The following is a 21,968-nucleotide window of genomic DNA, read 5'->3' as shown; positions in this document are numbered from 1 at the left end:
TAAGCCTATCATCAAGCTCTGCAGAAGCCTGATGAGGACCGTCAGGTGTGGTGGAAGAGGGAAACATTGTTTTTACAGTGTGCTGAAACTGTACCAGTCTAAGAAGGGAGCTCTTGGCCCAAAATAAATAAGATTTCAAATAACATTCAGTTGTGCTTTGTTTTATTCAATATCTATTTATTGAGTATTTTTCAAATATAATTACAGCAACATACATTTTCCTTTATTTATATACACTGCAAAACGTTACAACCCCATTTAGTTATGTCCACTTATTTTTGCTCTTCAGCTCAAACAGCTGGTCAGTTGGACCAGGCAGGGGGGGCCATCGCGACAGTCTTACCCATTCCCCTCTGACATGGTACCTACTTAGAACGTCATACAGCAATCAGGCCACACAGGTGTGCCAAAGCCTCTTCCACCAATGGGGTCAAAGGTCCCAACACCCAGAACACCTGTTCCTGGAGCGACCATCTGAAAACACCCTGAGTCAGAGTGGCTTTGCACAGACTAGTGTGGAAATCCCAACTCCTCTCAAAGATTTGGCTTCTCTAAAAGCAGGGGTATTCAAATCCAGTCCTTGAGGGCTGGTATCCTGCATGTTTTAGAGGTTTCCCTCTTCCAGCACACGTGGAAGAGGGAAACCTCTAAAACATGCAGGATACCAGCCCTCAAGGACTGGATTTGCTTACCTCTGTCCTAAAGGAAGGCCTACCTCTCATCTGTAATAATGGTATGTTTGTCTGACAAAAGAAAGCAAGGTTTTTTGAATGGATAATGTAATGCTGTGAGTTGTTATAACTTGAAACTTGATGTTTTTGTTTAACTAGCTAAGTCAAGTTTTTTTGTACTGATAATGTAAAATAAATATTTGTTTTAACTCACAGTTTTAGGTTGTAACAACAACTGATTAACAGTTGAATCATCTTTCATAACTTTGAAAAGAAAGTTGGGACAACGAGAACATTGTAGTGAAGAAAACTCAAAAATCTCTTGCATCACGTTGCCTTGATATTTTACGTTTTCTCAACTTTTTCTTTTTTACAGTGTGTAAGTGGCCAAATAAATCACTTAATAAAGCTTTAATACTGAATTTTAATTACTGAGTGACCCTTTTCAGAGGTTTGTCAGTGTCAGTAATTGAGTCTACTTCTTTTTTTTTTTATTAACGAAGGCTCAGAAGCATTAAGTGAATAAATGTCCATAACTCCACACCAGATAGAAAGGTATTTTCTTTGTGTGTTGCCTTGATGCTTCATTATCGTACAGGAACTGCTTGAAGATTATGTAATATTTGCTTTCATACTGTTTATCTTTATAAAAGGTCAAGTGTAAATAACTTATAAATAATGACATTTAAGTTTTTCTTTGGGAGGAGGGGGCAGGTCTGGGATCACAGGCATCTGCAGACACGTTAATTGGAAACTTGGCTTTGGTCGTGTTCCAGATGCAACTCTTCACTGTAAAACCAACCAATAAATTAAGAAAAACAAACAAAGCTGTGTAGATACATCCAATATTTCAAACAGTTACGCCGTTACACTTGACTATAACCTGATGGCACAGCTGTCCACGCTGTTGCCTGCAGGAGCTGGGCCTGCCGGGACTGAATCAGGTGTTTGACCTTGAGCGGCGGAGCTGAGCTGAGCTGAGCTGAACTATGCTGAGCTTTGGCTCACCACTCAGAGCTGTAATTACACACACTAACACAGCGTAGCATGGACCACCATGACACACACACACACACACACACACACAAACACACACACTCACACAAACCAGCCCATTTCAGCCCTTATCAAAGCTTCAGTTCTAAGTGTCCTATGAAGTGTAATGTTGTGGAACAGATACAGGGATTGTAGCTGGGGTGGTTAACTCCTGGATGGGATGCAAAGAACACTGCTTTCATACTCGGTGAACTGATGATTATAATGAGACAGGCGCCCCCCAGCCCCTCCTCCCCACCCGCTTTACACTCCCCCTCGTCACCTCTGACTCACTTTTCCTTTCCCCTTCCGTCCTCTCTCTCTCTCTTTCCCGCTCTCTGCAGTGGACTGCATAGACCCACAATGCAGTGGGCACGGTGTGTGCGTTCGAGGGGAGTGCGTGTGCTCGGCGGGCTGGGCAGGGGTGAGCTGTGATGACCCGCTGCCAGCCTGTCAGGAGCAGTGTTCAGGACATGGCACCTATCTCCCTGAGTCAGACACCTGCACCTGCCAGCCCAACTGGACAGGACCAGACTGTTACACTGGTAAGACCACCAGGATTATTGTTCACACACAGAAAAAACTCACTGAAAATTCCAACGGCACATCACTAGTTTGCCAGTGTTCTTGTAGAAAACGTGGTCTTGCCAGATACTATTTTCTGGGGATTTGATAGACATGAGAGAGAAATGTGGATTGGAGCCACGCTCTGAAATGGGTCTGTGTGTGTGTGTGTGTGTGTGTGTGTGTGTGTGTGTGTGTGTGTGTGTGTGTGTGTGTATATGCATATATATGTTTGTGCACTTTTCATGCTGGTTGTAAATGAGATTTCCCCTCATGACTCTCTGACAACAGCACTCTCGAGCCCTCCCTTGCACCAGCTGTTCTCTACATTTATACTGTAATGCACATATAGTCAAACACATTTTAATACACACAGACACACATATTCCCCCAGCAAAACAAGAAAGGAAAAGGCAATTGAGGAAAAAAAAAGAAGATGTCTATTTTGCTGCAAGGCCTTTGAGAGGCTGCTACGCTCAGGAACATTTAGCCTGGCATTTAAAGGCTTTATTACATGCTTGTTTACCTGTATTGCATGCAACATATTGGTTACTGTGTGCCTGTTACACACAGGTGTGAAAGTTTTCCTACACTCAGCCACTGCATCAGCATTTCCATGCAGCACACCAAACTTCAGCCTTGTTAAAAAAGACAGCACTTCTGTACCGACTGTGTAGAAAAGGCGGTGCGTTAGTCACTATTGCACAACGAGTAAAGCGTATGTATTGTAGAGCCTAAACTATAGAGCGCAGTGCTCTGCAGCACTCACTGTCCTTGTCCTTGCAGTGTGCGCTGACAAGGAGGAAAATAGCCATTATGCACTGTAGCAGACTTTCCTTCATTTCCACCACACTAACTTAACACCAGTTTTAGGAAGGATCTGCTTTACCATGCAATCCAGTGATTTGCAGGCACTTGGCATTTGCGCCTGCTCTCAGGAGTATGCATGCCTTATTATAGTGATATAGCCCGTGATAATGATAGACCGTGGCTGAATATGTGAGATATGAGCGGCCTCTCTCTACCTGCCGGGCTTTTAATCAAAAGCACCCACCTATTCTACGTCCTGGTCTTGTTGAAGCATAGCTAAGCTAATGTAATTCTAATAGAGAGCTGAAAAACTCTCCAACTTTAATCCACTTTTTCCTCCCTCTCCATGCTATGTATATTTAAATTGAAATAACTTTTTACTGCAGCTGGATAAGTAGTCTTTGTGTGCCTCCAGCACTTTGCTCTCTTCACTGATGGATGAGGCTTTGCTTCTGCAGAGAGAGAGGGAGAGTGAGCGTAAGATGGTGAGGAGTGCAGAGAAAAGGAAATAGACAAAAAAGAGGGGGAAGGAATTTTAAAGGGATGTTACCAGAGAAAGGCAGAGGAAAGGATAGAGAAAAGAGCAGTCTGACAGAGACAAAGATGGAGAGATGATGGAGAAAAAAGAGAAATAATGGGTATTAACACACCCCCTAAATCTGATCAAAATGTCAGAAAAGAATAATAGAACTGAATTGGAGTCCCTGTAGTTTAAATATGCGGTGCAAATACAAATCATTTGGCTGTTATTATGAGTCTATTCACTCTTCTGCTCCTTCAGGGAGCTCAGCTATTAAAGGTGGGAAGATTATGTATTGTGAGAAAGTAGACTTTTTAGTCTCTGAGGTTATCCTCTTTTATCGCTTTTTGCCTCTCACCTATATCCAATGGCTCGCACCCTATTCTGAATTTTCTGTTTCTTTTTTTCCTACTCCCCATGTCCCCTGTGCCTCTTTTACCCTTTTTTTTTTTCTATTCTTCCATTGCTCAATTCCCCCATCTGTTCTCTCTCTCTCCTCCACTCACACGTTTTTTCTCACGCGTATCCTCCGCCCACCTGCTTCGGCAGAGTTGTGCCCAGTGCCATGTGGCAGCCATGGTGTTTGCTCAGAGGGCCAGTGCCAGTGTGAGGAGGGCTGGATTGGCGCTGCGTGTGACCAGAGAGCGTGCCATCCCCGCTGTGAAGAACACGGCCAGTGCCACGACGGGACCTGCATCTGCCAGCCCGGTTGGGAGGGGGAGCACTGTAACATCGGTGAGCCACTTGCATGTGGGCGTAATTAATTATTCCCTGTGATTAGTATGATTAATAAAGTTTGAAAAAAAAAAAGATAAAATAAAAGGTGTTGTAATGATTTTCATTTCCAAATGCATTCTCTTACCCAGCTCACACTTGTTTTGTTTTTTTTTACCATAGTTACTCATGATTTGGATGTCGTTGTGAAAGGTAATTTATCTTTATTAAGGATTTAAATGTTGCATTGTTCACCTCCAATATGCAAACAAAGCCAAAAACATATCTATGCACATGTTGAATGTGCATGTGCACTTTCAGATGGGTGCCCGGGGTTGTGCAGTGGGCATGGGCGCTGTACCCTGGAGCAGAGTGGCTGGCGCTGCGTCTGCCAGGCTGGATGGAGTGGGCCTGGATGCAGCGTTGTCATGGAAACTGACTGCAGTGATGGAACAGACAACGACGGAGGTGACATTCTAACATCATCTATCATTTTCTATCTCTTTTACTTCCTTCATACCTCCTTCATTTCTGTTTTTCTGGCAGATTGTCCATTCCGTTCCGTTGCTTCGCCTCCTGTTTCTCCCTGCAAAGAAAAAACAAAACTCTCCCTCATTGTTCCTCCTCTTCATCCCTCTGTGCTGTTCCAGTCCTGCTGTGTCTCCTGTAGAGTCCTGCTGGTCATTATTATATTGAATATGTATGTGTGTGTGTGCACGTCAGCCTGTGACTATGAAACTTTGTGTGTATGTGTGTGTGTGTGTGTGTGTGTGTGTGTGTGTGTGTGTGTCTGTTTTTCTTCTTATCACAGCTAAATGTCTAATATGCATACCACCTGCTAGGATAAAAGGCACTCAGAGAAATTTCCACAAGTCTAAATACAGCAAACCATGCAGAATACATTTGTGCTTCTTTGGAGGTGTTTGGTGACAGGTGAGACTTGTGTGTGTCGTTCAGCCTGGTGATGCTGTTTTTTTCTGTCTTCAAGTAAGAGCGCATGGCGGGAACAATTCCACGGTACTCAGAGTTCTGCTCATTACTGTAATTTTCGTGCTGTTTGTTCTCACTACTCTGTAACACATATGTTTAACCCTTTATAGGACACAATGGAATTTTAACCTTAGTGTGTTAATGGTGGACATAACAAGACTTTATTACTTGTGTTAAATTTTGTAAATTGTTTTATTGTTCTTTTCTTTCAAAGGTCTTTTTAGTAATAATGGAACCTGAATAAGACATTCACTATACAGGAAGGAGATTTTTGATTTTCTAAACAACATCCACCCATGACACAACACATAACCCTACCCAGACATAAACAGATATGAACAACCACTGAAAAAATGTATGAAAAGACAGAAGGAAAATTATTAAAAAAAATATTAACAACTATGTTTAAACAGCATTAATAAGTGGAGTATAAAAGAACAATATTAAAAAAATAGACAAAAGAAAAAAGAGCAAGGGAAAAGAAAATAAATAATATAAAAAAAATAATAACAATTAATACATTAAAATGTATTTATTTATTGAAAAGTGTTTTATTGTTATGTGGCAAATCAATGAAGTTGCAAAGTGGCAAAAAAAAAAAAAAAATCCAAGAAGTGAATATAAAAAATACAAGAAAAGCACATGTAAGGTGAAAGGAACATGTATTTTAGAACATTAGAACATCACTTTTGTAACATTACAACAACATAAGTGTCCGCATAACCTGTCCACATCCACATTATCCCTTTGAACATCATTCCTTACATTAGTACCATTACTTCATGGTACCTAACAAAGCAGGTACACTCACTGTTCATGCAGAGGTGGACCTTGCAGAGCCTGTAGACCACATTGGATCTGAGATTGTTGCTGTCACTGTTTGTAATGTCTGCAGAAATTACCAAAAATAGTCACTTGCTCGATAAAGGCTTAAGCAGAAATGCTATATTGCTTTGCTCTAAACAGGACACATAGACTTTCAAATATCCTTTATGGACATGCCTGTTAAGCCTATGCTGTAATCCATCACTGCAAACAAGGTTGTGCTGCTTTTGTTCTTTTTTCTTTTTTTTTTTGTGTTTTTATTTTTTTAACATGCGCCATGTTTTGTGATGAGTGGCGTTTCAATAAGTGCACAGAGCAGCGGGAAACCTCAAACACTGTATGCGTATTTTTCTGTAGTCCTTTTGTTGTTCTTTTGTTTTGTTTTTTTATTGTGGAGGTAGCTGTGGTGTTACCCTTTTCAGTGCACATTGTTTACCAAAGCAGCCAGGCTGACTGGGCAAACACTTCAGAAGTCGGCATAGATGGCTGCTCAAAACATCAAATTGCCAGTTCTTATTCTGGATTACAACCCGAGAGCCGCCAAATAAACAGTGTGTTGTGGACTGTATAAAATAAAGGCTGAATAAAGGAAAGGAGTCACAGCAGGACTGTAGCCTCGCAACAATTGTTTCTCTTTATTGTTCAAATTGTTTTTCATTTGAGGTCGAAATGAAATAAAACAACTCATGCAGTGTTCACTTAATGAATTTATACAGCACATTTTAACGTCGTCTATAAATGCCAAGTGTGTGTGTCTCAGGAATCACACAAAATCTGGAAAGCATTTACTGCTAAAGTTTGGCATACTTATATATTTTTGGTCAAGGAAGGCAGTCGTGAAAACGGCAAGTTGATAGGACCAATATTTTTGGAGATATTTGTAATTTTGGAACACAGTAGCCTTACAGTTATGATGATATGCCCAAATGCTTTGGCGGTGACTGCTGGACAAATGCGGTACAGCATACTGGAATACACAACAGTTTAAAAACTACCACATCTAGAACCCGTGGATCCCCACTGGTAAATGTGTTATTTAGGTTTTAATTCAGTTCCACCTTGTGATTTAACCTTTTTTCAAGTGTCTTTTTCCATCATTTCACACTAAAGGCGCCCTTAACTACTGCACTGAAGACTGAAAAAATAATTAGAGTTTTTTAAGGCTCAATGATGTCATTGTGATAATCTCAGCATGTTTTTGTTTTTTGTTTTTTTTTACAATACTTTGCAGGACCTGATGTTGCCATAATTTCTGATGAAACGTGGCCCATTAAGCTAAAGTTACATTTCATTTTACTTGCTATATTACTTTTCTTAGCTGGATTGAGTTAGATAAATAATAATTAGAGTTAGATAAGAAAAGATAATTATACTTTTTTTTTGGATAGCGCATTCATAGAACTCAGACACTTTACATAAAGCAGATAAAAACCGAACCTGAACACAGTAAAAACAGATAAAAGCAGGTGCAAAAGGCAGGTATATGAATATAAAACAATTAAACATTAAAAGCAATCTTAAATAAGTGAGTTTTAAAAGGGATTTAAAGGTGTTGAGGTCTAACAGTGTTGGATGGTAGGTGGGAGGGAGTTCCAGAGGGTTGGAGCAGCAATAGAAAAAGTTCTGTCCCCCCAGGTTCGATGAGATAAGATAAGATAAAATAAGATTAGATTAGATTAGATTAGATTAGATTAGATTAGATTAGATTAGATTAGATTAGATTAGATTAGATAAAATAAGATAAGATAAGATAAGATAAAACAAGACTTTATTTTTCCCACTTTGGGGAAATTTCACAGTTAGCAGCAGCAAAAAGACAAGTAGAAATAAAAAACACAAACAAGTGAAAGAAGAAAATGTAAGGAGAAAAATAAGAAATTTGGTATTTATATGAATATGTATATAAATAAAGAATTAGAATTAAAAATTATCATCAACATTTTTTCTTAAATTTGACCATGTTTGGTTCTGGCAGGAAGATGTGGGTTGGTGAGCATTAGCGGGCATGGACGGTCAAACAAAATGATGCCATTGATTGCCATATGGGAAGTGTATTTTTGGAGGATGGTTCATACATCGACTAAGAGTAGAGCTGCCTGGTATTGGAGAAAAAAATTGCAATGTTTTTTTCTACAGTAGTCATCCAATGATTTGAGTACTAATCATTCTAAAATGATTCTGGTGCATCTGCATTGGAAATAAAACTTTTTTGGAACTTTAGTGCTTTGCAAAAGTTTGAATACATGGAACACATCAGGGGAACGCTTTGACTCGTTTTCTGAAGTCAGTGAGGAGGGAAATTCAGTAGTTTAGTACCTTCACTGACTCAGCATGAAGGTTCTGTTGATAAAGTATTGTTTTTGGTCAACATCACCTTTCCAGAAGCTGAAAAATGTGATAGCACTGATGTTGCTTTTCTGTTTGTAACCAAATCTTCCTGTTGGGTGTTTTTCTCCCCTTCTTTGCTCATCTACCTCCCACATATGAAGCAGAGGGATGAAACAATCAGCATAATTTTTTCCGTCATCATTATTTTTTGGAGAATGAGCACAAAACATGCTCCTGTAAAAACGGCAGATTTTATATTTTGTATAACCTGGGAAACACAAGGGGACACCAGAACTGAAACTGTATCTGCTAACAAGGGCCCAAGATCCCAAAATATGCAAAACACCTTTTCAAACTAGTCTTTGTTTTGTTTTGTTTTTATTTTCTAAATCAATAACGTTGGCATCAAAAAGTTCTTTGGAGCATTTCAGTCCATAGGTATAAAGCACATTTTCAGTGTTGTCCTATGAGAGTTAAATGACAGTGATGTTTGATCGCTGAGTGTCATCTTGGATTAAACATTCTTAAGGCGGCCATACACTGTGCGATTTTAGAGACGATTTCTCACTCGTGCGACTATTTCTGGGATCGGGCCAGATGTGCCTCTAATCGTGTGTCGTGCTTCGTGCAGTGTACATGGGGTAAGGAGAAGCCATTAACACCTCACGACCAGCAATCGTGTGTTCACAAGGAAAACAGAGCTGTTTGAAATCCTGCTCGCTCCTCGTGAGGGTATCGCACTGTCAAAGCAGCGCCACAAGCAGATGTGCGTCAAATTCTCACACTGTGCATGCGCGAATACAATAATAGCCAGCTACTGTAAGCTAATTCTAAGCTTACAGTTGCTGGCTATTGGCCTAGTGCAGTTTAGCTTTTGCAGCTTACCTCTAGTTCCCGCTGTAGGATTGACAGCCCATACTGTCCACATCTGGCCGACCAATTCTTGCACCAAACACGTCGTCATCTTTTCTTCTTTTTTGATTCCCCGCAGATAATGGCACATATTGCCAAAGCAGCTCGTTGGTTTTTGTTTAGCTCTACCATTTCGTGACTCAAGCTAATACAAAATCGTCTATGCACTTTCGGATTCCTTGGTATTTTAACGTTGTATTTTCGAATACAACACTCAAACGTGTTGTGCGTCCTCTGGTGTATGGTCCTACAGTGTGAGCAGTCAGGTCGCATACGAGCATCGGTCCGTACAATGTGAGAACATGAATCGTGAACCTGACTTTATGGTTGATTCGCACAGTTTGAGATGGAACTGCGTACAATGATCGAAATAATCGCACAGTGTATGGCTGCCTCAGCCAGATGATAAATGACAGGAGAGTTTAGACTCTGATTCACTATACATTATTTAGTGTGGAAAATATGTCTTGTAAATAAAGATTCTCATGGTTATTGTCCCTCTGATTTACAATATAATGTGACAGGACATAGTGGTCTGCATGTCTGTTATTATTGTGTTCCAGAACAAAACTGAAAACCATTAAACAGGCTACATTTGTTCACTATTTTGCTCCAATCATCAGTTATGTGTTGAAGTGTAGCCTTTTCCTCTGTATATAAGGATAAATGATATTCTGATGTGTCTTGCTTGGTTGTTGTAGTTGTGTTATTTTTTCTTCCTTTAAATTGCATGTAACTGCAGTGTGACTATTTCTGATGTATTTATTTTGATGGTAGATTGTAGTAGTTTGATGTTAATTCAGCTGTGTCTTTCCACCCCTGCTGTTTTCAAAAGGGCAGTCCAACAATGTTACGCAACATCAGTTGACATGTCAAAAATATACGCCAAGACTAAAAAAATGTAGACATTTGATTTCTTTAGTGGTTTTGGAGAAGCTTTAACCGAGGCGTGATGATGTCATCATGATAATCTGGAACTGGATTTGGAGCCTTTAAAGGATATGAGTATTAGCGGGCGTGGACGGTCAAACAAAATGATGCTATTGATTGCCGTATGGGAAGTGTATTTTTGGAGCCTGGCTCATACATCGACTAAAAGTACTTCAACCTTTTGTATAGCTTCGATTTTTTTTTTTACATTCTTTTGTTTCTTGTCAGACACATTATGAAAGTGCACCACAAAATTGCAGAAGCAAATTAAATGTGATATAATTTGTTATCGCCGTCTCTTTTGCTCTTTGTGAGGAAGTAAAGTAGTGGCTGAAGCAGTGAGTGGGTGAGAGAAGGGAGAGTCAAACAAAAGCTGCATCATATGGCATTCAGTAAAATACATTGGATTCATATAGTCTGGTTTTATATGAGACTGCAACAATATATAAAATATAATTAACTTCCTCAATTTAAATATTTCCATAGATTTAAAGACATCCAGTGGGGGAATGATTATCATCATAGAAGACTTACGAACAAAGCCTTATGGAGCCTCTCCGCTCTTATCTTCCACTTCTCTTTTCAAATACCATCATTTTCTATCACACAATTCAGCCATCTCCTCTAATTGGCAGATATACTGTACGCTCACATAGCATTCTCTCTGAGCAATCTTTTTGTCTCTGAAGATAGACAGAGATAGAGAGATGCTATCACAAGTAATCAGAGAATAAAGAGGAACTTTGAAGAGAGTTTCAATTATTCCGCCTGGATGGAAGAGAGAAGTGAATATATTGTTCTTCAAAAAAAAAAAAAAAAAACGGAACAGAACAGAAAAAAATACTGATTTTACAGTCCAGGCAGTGAAATCACATGTACACACGCATATTACATGTATTACTGTGTATTTTTGAGTATTGTATTAAAAATAATAAATGTTAAAAACAGGTTCAGGTTTATTTTCATGACATTGTCACTATAAATTCAATTACTGGCGTTTTCATGTTAAAGTAGTGAATCTTATGGAAATGAACCATTGCACTGTGCTACCTTTGTAGGGGGAGGTTATAATAGAATATTGTTGGCCTTTCGCTCCCTGCTCTGTGGTCAGCATTTAAATGTCAGCACTGTTTCCTGCCTTTTCAGAAACGGGCTTGAAATAGGAAACACAAATGCCAGTCGGGCTCCTATTACCTGCCGCCTTTGGTTTTGAGTCTGCGGCTCTTTGTTTACACTGGGCTTTTATGGATCGTATTCATATAATGCTGGTGATTCAGATCTGATTTATAGCAATAGACGGTGTAATTGTATGCTGACGGCCCCCAACGAATCTCATTTGATTGATACCCGTGATAATGATGATCCACGTGCAGTTCATTGTTGTAGATTAGATTAATCCACTGGAGCTTCTCAGCGGCCAGCAGAGCAAAAATTATTTCTTGGCACTTGGTAGATTTTATGGTATTTTCTTCCTGTCTCTCCTCTGCAGATATACTGCACTTGGCCTTTGGATTAGCAATGTGTTCTCAGCAGCGTCCCCACTTACATCTAAGAAAAACTTTATTAACTGGGCACAATAAAGATGTTAATGTTTCTCTAAATTACAGAGAAAATCCAAGTACCTTTTTTAATTTTTTACAACCCCCTCCTCGCATAAACTTATTTGTGTGTAAATGTGAGTGTGCTTTGCAGTGAAATGTATTTATTTTTCCTGATCTGCATTTTTAACTTCCTGTCCGACACAGATGGCCTGATGGACTGCGTCGACCCTGACTGTTGCGAGCAGCTGAGCTGTGGGTCCGACCCTCTATGTCACGGTTCGGCTGACCCCTTAGCCCTGCTGCAGCAAAGCCCGCTGCCCCCCACTACGCCCCCCTCACCCACCAGCGCACACACCCACACCTTCTACCACCGCATACGTTTCCTCCTCGGCAAGACGGCTACGCACACTCTCCCTGGAGAGGTGCCCTTTGATACCAGGTATATGTGAGTTGATTCTTTGTTTGTCTGGGTCTGTGTGTGTGTGCATGCCAATTCCTTGATGTATTTGTTTTGTATATGTGTATCCTTGAGCTGTCCTGTGTTGAAAGACATGAATTGTATATAATGAAGTAAATGCATTGAAATAGCCCATTGCTCATTATTTGTTTAATGAGTGTATGTGTTTGCTTGTGAATACGGCCTTTTATGTGTTCACATGTCTGTGCACACATCTTGGTAATCTGTGTTCCTCTGGAGATTAGCAGTCACACTGCACAACGCTGTCCTTCAGTATCGGTGTCAGACTCCAGCTGCAGAGTATTTGTTTGCTACATTAATGCTTAATGTGTCATTCAGTAGCATCAGTTGTAAAGGTGTCGCCATAAATATTTCAGCGTTCTCTCTTTGCCTTATAAAAGGGAAATACATCTCACTGGCATTATGATGACCTACAAAGTTCAGATTGGGAAAACAAGAAGTGATGCTTCTTTGAAGACTGGCGAAGTGCCTTTTTTTTTTTTACCGCTTAGTTCCACTTGTAAAATAAACAAATAAATTAATTATGCGGCTGTTTTTTCAGAGTGGAAATCGATGGCAGCTTTCAGGATAGGAGTAACAAACGGGGCGATGCAGCTGCACTTTGCAACCTCGCCATCCTTCATTTACCCCTCTGCCGGAGTAACAGACTCCATCAATGAACCTGTGTTTGTGTGAGCGTCGGTGTGTGTATGCAACACATGTCTGAATCTGTCCTCATATGACCACTTCAGCGATTAGTCCAGATTTAAGCTTAGTCTGTGGTAATGCAGATGTTTTTCCTCCTCCCCTGTCCATGTGATGTTTTTTCTACATAGTGCATACGAGGACATAAAAATAACAAAAAAGCTCAAACAAAACATTACTTCTATCAGTCGCAGTGGATAAAGTGTAACTGGGCGGAGCAGGCACAGAAACCTTTACCAGTTGAAGATGTTAGGCAGTGTTGACAAGTTAAATTGTAACCAAATATAATGAAACAACATATACCTGTTTTTTTTTCAGGTATATGCATAATGGGGTTTTAAAGGTTAAAGTCACTATTTATTATGACCTCTGACCCCATGAGAAGAAGCAGCAAAAACAGTTAGAAACATCTGATCTGCTGAATGAAACCTGGTATAAAACATCAGAAAATTAATGCATTTAATCTCATATTGTCTGAACAAAAGAGTTAAATACATGATAAGTACAAAGGGTCACATTAAATACTAACACTCTGGTTTATAGAAACTGCTTTTTCCCTGAAACGCTTGTTTTTTCTGCTGTACATATGTCACATATATCAAATCGGAACTTAACCCTTTATAGGGCATTCATTGAAATACTCTGTAATTCAAAATTTCAACCTTAGTGCGTTATTGGACATCGTCATCTGCCTCCTCGTCGGTTGCCGTTGACAACAATCTCCCTTCTCTTGCCATAAAACATCCGAGCAGCACTTGCTAAAAAGTAAACACATGCAATAAAACAACTGTCATAAGGACATAAACTGACAAAAATCACTCATATTCACTATTTACAACTTCAGTAGTTCTATAAAATCTCTCTGAATCACTGTATAGTTGTAAAAACCAACATGCTTCTTGACCTTACGACGCACAGGGTTGGACACATATTTAATGTTTGCTAGAATTAACAAAAATAGTCACTTGCCCGATAAAGGGTAAATACAGAGACAGAGAAATGCATATATGTGGTCAATAGAACTTTACTAAACCATCAAATCTAATATTAGACTAAGACTTTTACACAGTACTGTACATCCATAGTAGTGCGATAAAGGGCAATAAGCAGTGGATATCACACTTTTTCTGAAAACTCAGGATGAATTTTTCAAAAAAGTCACAATATAAGGTCTTTAAAAAGCAACACAGCCTATTTCTTCCTCTGCTGTCACAATAATACAAACACAATGTGGTGTTCTTGCTCTTTATATGACATGTTGAAAGGTTTTACTGTGTGTAAAGCTACAGTATATTTATGTTCCTTGTATGTTGTGAAGCAAAATTCTATGCCCTACATAGGTAATTGTTGTGAGCACAGAACAGGCAGTCACTTTTGCTTCACACACAAGGTCGTTTGGTTTGTGCGTCACAATATGCCTCACTTTTCAAACAATGATTGTGCTCTCCATCATTATAAACCTGTCATCTCCCCTCTCTTTGTGTGTCTCTCTCTCTCTCTCTCTCTCTCTCTCTCTCTCTCTCTCTCTCTCTCTCTCTCTCTCTCTCTCTCTCTCGCTCCCTTCTGCTTCTCATCTTTGTTTTGCCAGTCGGGTAGCGGTGATTCGAGGTAGTGTAGTGCTGCAGGATGGCTCGCCTCTGGTTGGAGTTAACATCACCTTCCCTCAGCACCCTGAGTATGGATACACTATCAGTAGGCAAGATGGAAGGTACAAAGACATACATACTACACACTGCATATCTTTTCTGTCCCTTTTTCTTTCGCTGTTGCATTGTCTAATTTCTTATCATTTCTTTTCAGTTTTGACTTGGTAACATTAGGAGCCATGTCTGTAACGCTGATGTTCCAGCGCCCGCCTTTCCTGCCACAGACACGCACCATCTGGACGCCTAACAACAACTTCCTCGTTCTGGATCAGGTGACCATGTCCAGGGAGGAAGTGCAGTCTCCGAAGTGTGACATCATGAGCGTTCTGAGCCCCTACCCGCTCGTCCTGCCCTACCCACTCCCCAGATATACGGGAGCATGTGTAGAGAAGGGCTCAGCTGTGCCTGAACTACAGGTACTAGATCCTGAACAATATGCAAAATCACACAACAGTGGAAAAAATCAAAATCTTCCCAAGTATTTTTTCTCATTTCCAGTCAAAATATCTCATCACACTTAAAATAAGACATAATCACCTAAAGAGTAACTTTTCAGTGAGATATAAGAACTTATTTTCCGACAATAGATTTTGAAAATCTTACGTCAAGAAATCTTACCAAGACAACTTTCACTTGTTCCATAGGCAGATGTTTTTTTTGCTTAATTCAAGTAATATTTTGACTAGAAATGACAAAAATACTTTTGGTAAGCTTTAGATTTTTTACAGTGAATATACTGCTATGAGTGTAACTTCACCTCACTATGAACCTTACTCCACACACTACATGATTTGATCAGGGACATCGCCAGGCTACAGAATCACACTATAGGAGGGTGTGAAAGGGTAGCTACCTGAAAAAGACTACAAAACCCTGGTGTGGACCAAACGTTGGCACACGTTTTGGATGGACTTGATTTACAGGATATTATATAACACTATTGTCGCATGTAAACAGAATTAAAAGTAATGGAATCAAACAGTAGAAGAAAGAAGTGAAAAAGGAGCCACATTAACAACATGTTGATGCCAGATCCCTGCCTGTCCATAAAGTGGGGTAAACGCTTAAAAATAGTCGGGCTGTTTTTGTCACAATTTTCCCCCTTCCCGACCACAGACGGCAAATACCAGATTATCTTATGTTTTATAAGATTATCCTGTGGTCTTAGGTGTGTTAAGAGTGAATTTGTCCCGATAATCGGCTCTGAAACGGGTCGGGGCCGACAATCATAAATATCAAACTTGTTCAATATTTACGACAAAAAATCTTTGTGTGAGGGGAAAGCCAACTACTCCTGAGCACAGTCCTGCATGGGTCCACTTTTCCAAACCCACACCCGCCTGTACCCAGGTACATTAGACCCACAACCTGACAACCACGGTGAAATTAGATGATCATCATCATTAAATGTGCTGCAAATTATTTTCATCCACAGATTTTTATTTTTTCACTTCCTTGCCCGCTACCCTACCTATTTTGTTTAATTTTACCCACAAAAATTCTTCTTTTTTTTTTTTTACTTGGCCCTACATGTTTTTGTGTGTTACCCAACCCGATGCAGGGCTCTGCTCATGCTATGTTTCTTCTTCTTTGTTTTTCTTTGATCACGTTTGATCACGTGAGATTTCTGGCTTGGAGGACTAGATTTTAGATCGGTGGTGGGACAGAATCATTATGTGTGTGCTGTGTTGAGATTATCAGAGCACACCACACACAGTACGATCAAAACTGTTCAGTGCCTGATTTTTTATCTTCATGTGTGGGGTCTGAAACTGATAAAAAATCTCTTCAGATTTAGAAAATCCTTATATGTGTTCCCCGTTTAAGAGACTAGGCACACAGATGATAACAGAAGGACACAGGCCCACTCCATTACAGAACACAAGAAAAACTGACCAACCTCGGAGTAAAATGTACATTTTCTGACACTTCAGATGCAGGCTGACAGTCACACATGAACCACACACGGTTGAACCACAATGATTGCTATGTATGGTTGAGTTCTGTGTATTTCAAGCATCTAGAAAAGTAGGTTTTCAGCCCTTGAAAGGTATATAATGTCAACATAAACATGTTTGTCAAGTGCATAAACACCCAAGGGAATGGTATATTTAGCGTTACCTTGGTGTCGTCATACAATTATTTGTTGAACTGCTCTTCACAGGCACCACAGTTCCTTCGAAGTGAACAGCATTGGAAACACTGATTCACTTGGTTGTTGTGTTTGTGTGGTTGTGTGGTTGTGCATTTGGAGTACAATCGAACCGAGGCGGCGTGAGGTAAAATTCCTGTTTTGTCAAGGAATCTAGTGGATGAATAGAGCAATCACAGCTTCAGATTACTTTTCAGAAAAGAAGCGTGGTTTCACAGAGTCCTTTTGAAGGACAGGCTGGACACATATGTCAGATCAGAGAATATTAACAGTCTTTTTTTTTTTTTTTACCCATAAAGACCCAGTGTTATTTTTATGGCAGTTCCCAAATGATTGCTCCTCTCTATTTAACCATTCTTTAAGTGACTTATCACCATTTATCATAATATTATCCTCTGCATTTTGTATTTTTTCAGTGGAAATCAGGTATTTTCCTGTATTTAATTTACTGATCATGTAGATGTTCATAAAAGCTCAGATTAAGGTTGATGGTTATTCTATCAGAAACAGTGAAAACTGAAGAAAAGGTAACTTTTTCATCAAAATATATCATTAACTGAACATAAAAGAAGTGTCTCCATCCACTGTCATTAATTGAACTCAGTGGGTTTTACTGGTGAACCAGTATTGTACATGATGGTGTTTCCACGGTAACTGTGGAGCCCCTGAACACACAAATGGGTCATATCTGATGACCATGAAAAGATTACAAACTGTATTTTAGACCAATTCTTTACATGTATTGATAGGATTAGTGGATCCGAAATTATTAAACATTTTATATCAGTCGATGCTTTTGGTTGCTGGTGGCTGTTTGAGTCTTTTTGGCTTCATACATGATGTGGAGAACAGCCCAGCCCAGATGTGGCAGAGCCCAGATGGCTGAGTACACATCTGCATCAATTTGGCTCCAGAATGATTCTGAAAGAGGTAGTGACAAACTGAGACTTTTCTACCCATAATATGCACATTTTTTACAGATTTTTATCAATCCTAACACCATCATGAATGTCTTTCATCACAGTAGAGTTGTTTAATTCAAGTTAAAGCTCAACAAAAACACAGCATTACTATGTGTCACGTTTTTAATGTGCACAGATGACAATTGGCAAGAGTGAAGACTGGATGTAATTTGCAACAGCTCAGCAAATCAACCCAGTCTCGGTCTTGAAATTTTGCAAATTTAGCTCATTTCATATTTACATCATGCAAATGAGTCAAATGCAAAGTGCTGCTCTATCCTTATACTTCCCCACCACGAAAGCAAATGAGGTGGTTGAAAGTCAGTTGGAGGTTAGACTGGTGATTATTATTTATTTACCTTAGAGCGTCCCTCCGCTGAAACTCTAAAGTGCAAGTGCAAGACCTGTTTCCAGGAACTTTACTTCCAAAAGAATTTACCACCATATACATATTAAATGGTCTCCTGTCATATGATTATGTTTTGCCAGAAGAAATTAAGTTTTTATATTTTTCTTGGTTTCCTATTTAAGCTCTTTTAAAAGAAGCAGAATCATTTGGATTTAATCCTGAGCCATCCTCATTTGATCCCCATGACAAATAAAACCTGAGGGCAAACGTAGATAGAGTGAAACTATTAATAGAACAGTACCTAATGTTCACCGATCTTGGAGATTGTTTGATTTAAGGCAAAAAAAAAAAAAAAAAAACTTGGATAAACAAATGTTTGCAGCAGAAGCTTAACTATTTATCAGAAACACAAACGTGGAAAAAATGGGTTTATTTGAGAAGACACTTAAATTGAAAAGAACGGTGCAAATTAGTATCACTTTTCAGATTCATCAAAAGTTGTTTTGTCACTGAAATTCTAACAAAATGTTCTTTCTTTCCATAATAATTAGAATGTGGTTAACACTCTCTAGGTGAAAATTTCTTCACCTCTTCCTCTGTACCTGCCAATAGCACTTACTACATACCAAGAAAACACAATGAAGCAATTTTGTCTGTTATTGTCTCTGTAGCGTTCTGTATGTTTTAATACCTGTTTCTCATTCTCTGCAGGCGATCCAGGAAGGAGTTTCAATCCCAGGTGCTTTTGTAAAACTCAACTATTTGAGCACCCGTGCGGCAGGCTACCTGTCCCTGCTGCGGGTCCTCCTCACACCCCCATCGCCATCGTCCCCCGTCTCCCCTCTGGGTGGGCTGTCGAAGGTGCATGTCCGGGCCTCGGTGCAGGGACGGTTGTACCAGCGGTGGTATCCTGCTGGACCTGGTCTGGTCCACCGACTGGTCTGGAACAAGACTGATATTTACGGCCAGGAGGTCTGGGGCCTTACACATGCAACAGGTACGACAATGTTACAATACAATGTTCTCTTTTTGTAGTTTTAGTAAAGAGAAAGTGTCTGTTGGGGTTTTGGTTCATCTTAATATATTTTACACAGTTATATACAGTAGTTGTTTTTTTATCCACTGCCTTTTGCAAGAAATAAAGATATTATGTAATTTATATCATCAAGTAAATACTTCATTAGTTTCCTCGGGAATCAAGTAAAGAAAGTATAGAACTGACAAATTACAGTAGATGCAAAACAAAAAAGTTAAACTGTCAAATTTCAATGTCTTGATATACACTACACATGCAAGACAGTAGAGGCACAACAAAACCACAACTCCTCACTTTGACATTTAACGTAAAACAAATAAAACAATACAATACATAAAATAAACAGGGTCAAATATAATAAAGATAAAGATACTTTAATGTCATTATACAGATATAATAATAGTCTACTGAGATTTAGAAATGTTTTGAATGTTTCTCAATTTTGACAAGAGCAAATATGCATTTCTAGACGTTTGATAATCCAGGAAAGCCACATTTAGTGTCTGTAGGGGTTTGGTTCATTATAATGTATTTTACACAGTTATATAGAGTTGTTTTTATCCACTGTGTTTGGCAAAACATAGAGATATTATGTGATTTACATCTCTCATATGAAAATCTACAAGCAAATATTGCAACATCTTGGGAATTAACTTTATTAGTTTCCTCAAAGTTAAATAAAGGAAGTGAAGAGCTGACAAATTACAGTAGATGCAAAAATAGGTTAAATTGGCAAACTTCAATGTCTCAATATACACCATAGTTTTGAGACAGTACAGAAACAACAAAATTACAACTCACGTAGCATAAATAATACAGAACAACACATAAAATAAACAGGATCAAAATTAATGCATTAACAAGGATTAATCCATCATCATGATTAATCTGACTAAAATTTTTAACGCGAGTAACCGATCTGCAGCGCAGAATGACTGAACGTCTGCCAACACATTTCAAAACAGAGAAAACTGAGTAAAAAGTGACTTTTTCTGTCAAATCTGTCATTAACTGAACATAAAATGACAACCTTATTTTACTCATGGCACTTATTATTTTTCATTTTTTATTCATTTTCTTCATTTTATTGATTAATTTGGCTGTTTTTTTTTCCATTTTGTTGCTAATTTTTCTACAGTTGCTGTCAGTTTTATTATTTTTTTCTTAAATACACAAATGGGCAGTTGATCCAGTAGTGACAGGCAGCAGAACCAACCCAAAAAGATGGAAGACACTAAACAGCACCTTGGTCCTCTGGATCGAAATATGAGTCCAAAAAAAACAAGACTGAACAGTCGACCAGTTTACATTAGTTGGGAATTCTGCTAGCACTTTGGCTAATGTGTCACCCAGCTTGGAGACAAACACGTTAAGTGCATATATATTCCCTTCTTTCTTGAATCTGTTTGCTCATGCAAAATGGAACACGATCCACAGCAACCCTGTGATTAATCTGATTAAAAATTTTAATTATTTGACAACACTAATAATAATAGATCAGTGAGCTTTGTGTTGGTTGGAGGGTTTCTAAATTTTGACAAGAGTAAATATGCCTTTCTATATGTTTGATAATGCAGGAAATTTCCATCTATAGAGCCAATGCACAGAAATGAGAATATCCTCTGATTATACAATAAAACTGCAGGAAAGCAACTCAGCCTACTAGAATAAACGTATACATTCAGGTCAGTACATATAGTCAACCTTCCAATTAAGAAGTTTTTAATAACTGTGCCAGATGCTGTGCTGATTAGTTATTCTTGTTTGTGGTTGTATATTGGATTGCAATTACAGCAATCAAGGCTTATTTTTCTGAACAGTGGATTAACAAGTTGACTTCTCTTTGTCACACGGTGAAGGAGAAAGAAAAAGAGAGAAGAAAACGCATATCTTCACAAAACACTTGAGGAATGTTCTATGAATGATCTGTTAAAAGCAATAGGCTGGAGGGTGTGTGTAAGTGTGTGTTGTGACTCTCAGACAGAACTGCGCAGAAGGTCAGAAGAGCAAAAACAGCAGAACAGTTTAACCAGCGTAACTTCCTTTGTCCACCTTTCTTCCCATCACTGCAGCTGATCAGTCATGCTGTTTTGATATTTTGGGTTATATTTCTACCATCTGATATGGTCCGCCATGAAAAAAACACATTTAGGCTGTGTTTAACATGGCAAATCGGATAATTTATCTCATATGTGACTGTTTACTTGGAAGGTTTTTTTTTTTCCTTGACTGTGATATCAGCACAAATCACATGGAATCTGATCTTTTCAATTCTGATTTTAGATACAGATCTGATCTTTTTTAATGCATCCTCATTCTGTACGGTCAGATTTACATCACATCACAACTCTGAGATGGAGGCTAATGTTATGAAAGGCTAACATTATCCTATATTTCGCTCATGCTGAATACATTTACATTCATGCAGCTGCTTGTGTGACCAGTAATACCTACAAACTGTTCCTGATCAAGTCATGATAACTTTATAGTAGTGAGCAAATACTACTGATGGATTTTGGGGTAAACTAGGCCTAATTAGAGTAGTCTTACATGTCACTGGTCACTGTTTCGAAAACGTCATTTTTTTGGACTACTTAAAAAAAAAAAAAAATGGGGGGCAAAAATTGAGAGGATACCCACTTCAGGGACCACTGCACCACTGAGTTCAACACTGAACATGTGCAGTACTAAAATATCAATATATACACAAATGCAGTAAATGCGCAGGAATGACAGGAACCATTGCTCACATATGTATTTTACTTAAAAGTTAGTTTTGCAATGCTCTGTTTTTACTTATGGCAAAGCATTTTCAGCCCTG

General features: G+C 38.9%; 1 protein-coding gene across 1 annotated transcript in view; it reads left to right on the top strand.

The window, feature by feature from the left end:
* The window catches only part of tenm1 (teneurin transmembrane protein 1), a 269,383-nt gene that overhangs the window by 166,091 nt on the left and 81,324 nt on the right, over positions 1 to 21,968 (top strand). The window contains exons 11-18 of the mRNA XM_030145470.1: positions 2,051 to 2,251; positions 4,150 to 4,335; positions 4,498 to 4,527; positions 4,636 to 4,782; positions 12,045 to 12,279; positions 14,591 to 14,710; positions 14,803 to 15,064; positions 18,823 to 19,108. Of these exons, the coding sequence (XP_030001330.1) occupies positions 2,051 to 2,251; positions 4,150 to 4,335; positions 4,498 to 4,527; positions 4,636 to 4,782; positions 12,045 to 12,279; positions 14,591 to 14,710; positions 14,803 to 15,064; positions 18,823 to 19,108 (1,467 nt within the window). The remainder of the gene's footprint in view (positions 1 to 2,050; positions 2,252 to 4,149; positions 4,336 to 4,497; positions 4,528 to 4,635; positions 4,783 to 12,044; positions 12,280 to 14,590; positions 14,711 to 14,802; positions 15,065 to 18,822; positions 19,109 to 21,968) is intronic.

Source organism: Sphaeramia orbicularis, chromosome 10 (genome assembly GCF_902148855.1).
Source record: "Sphaeramia orbicularis chromosome 10, fSphaOr1.1, whole genome shotgun sequence".
Taxonomy (NCBI): Eukaryota; Metazoa; Chordata; class Actinopteri; order Kurtiformes; family Apogonidae; genus Sphaeramia; species Sphaeramia orbicularis.
Note: the sequence above shows the minus strand (reverse complement) of the source record. Positions and strands in the feature narration are given on the sequence as shown.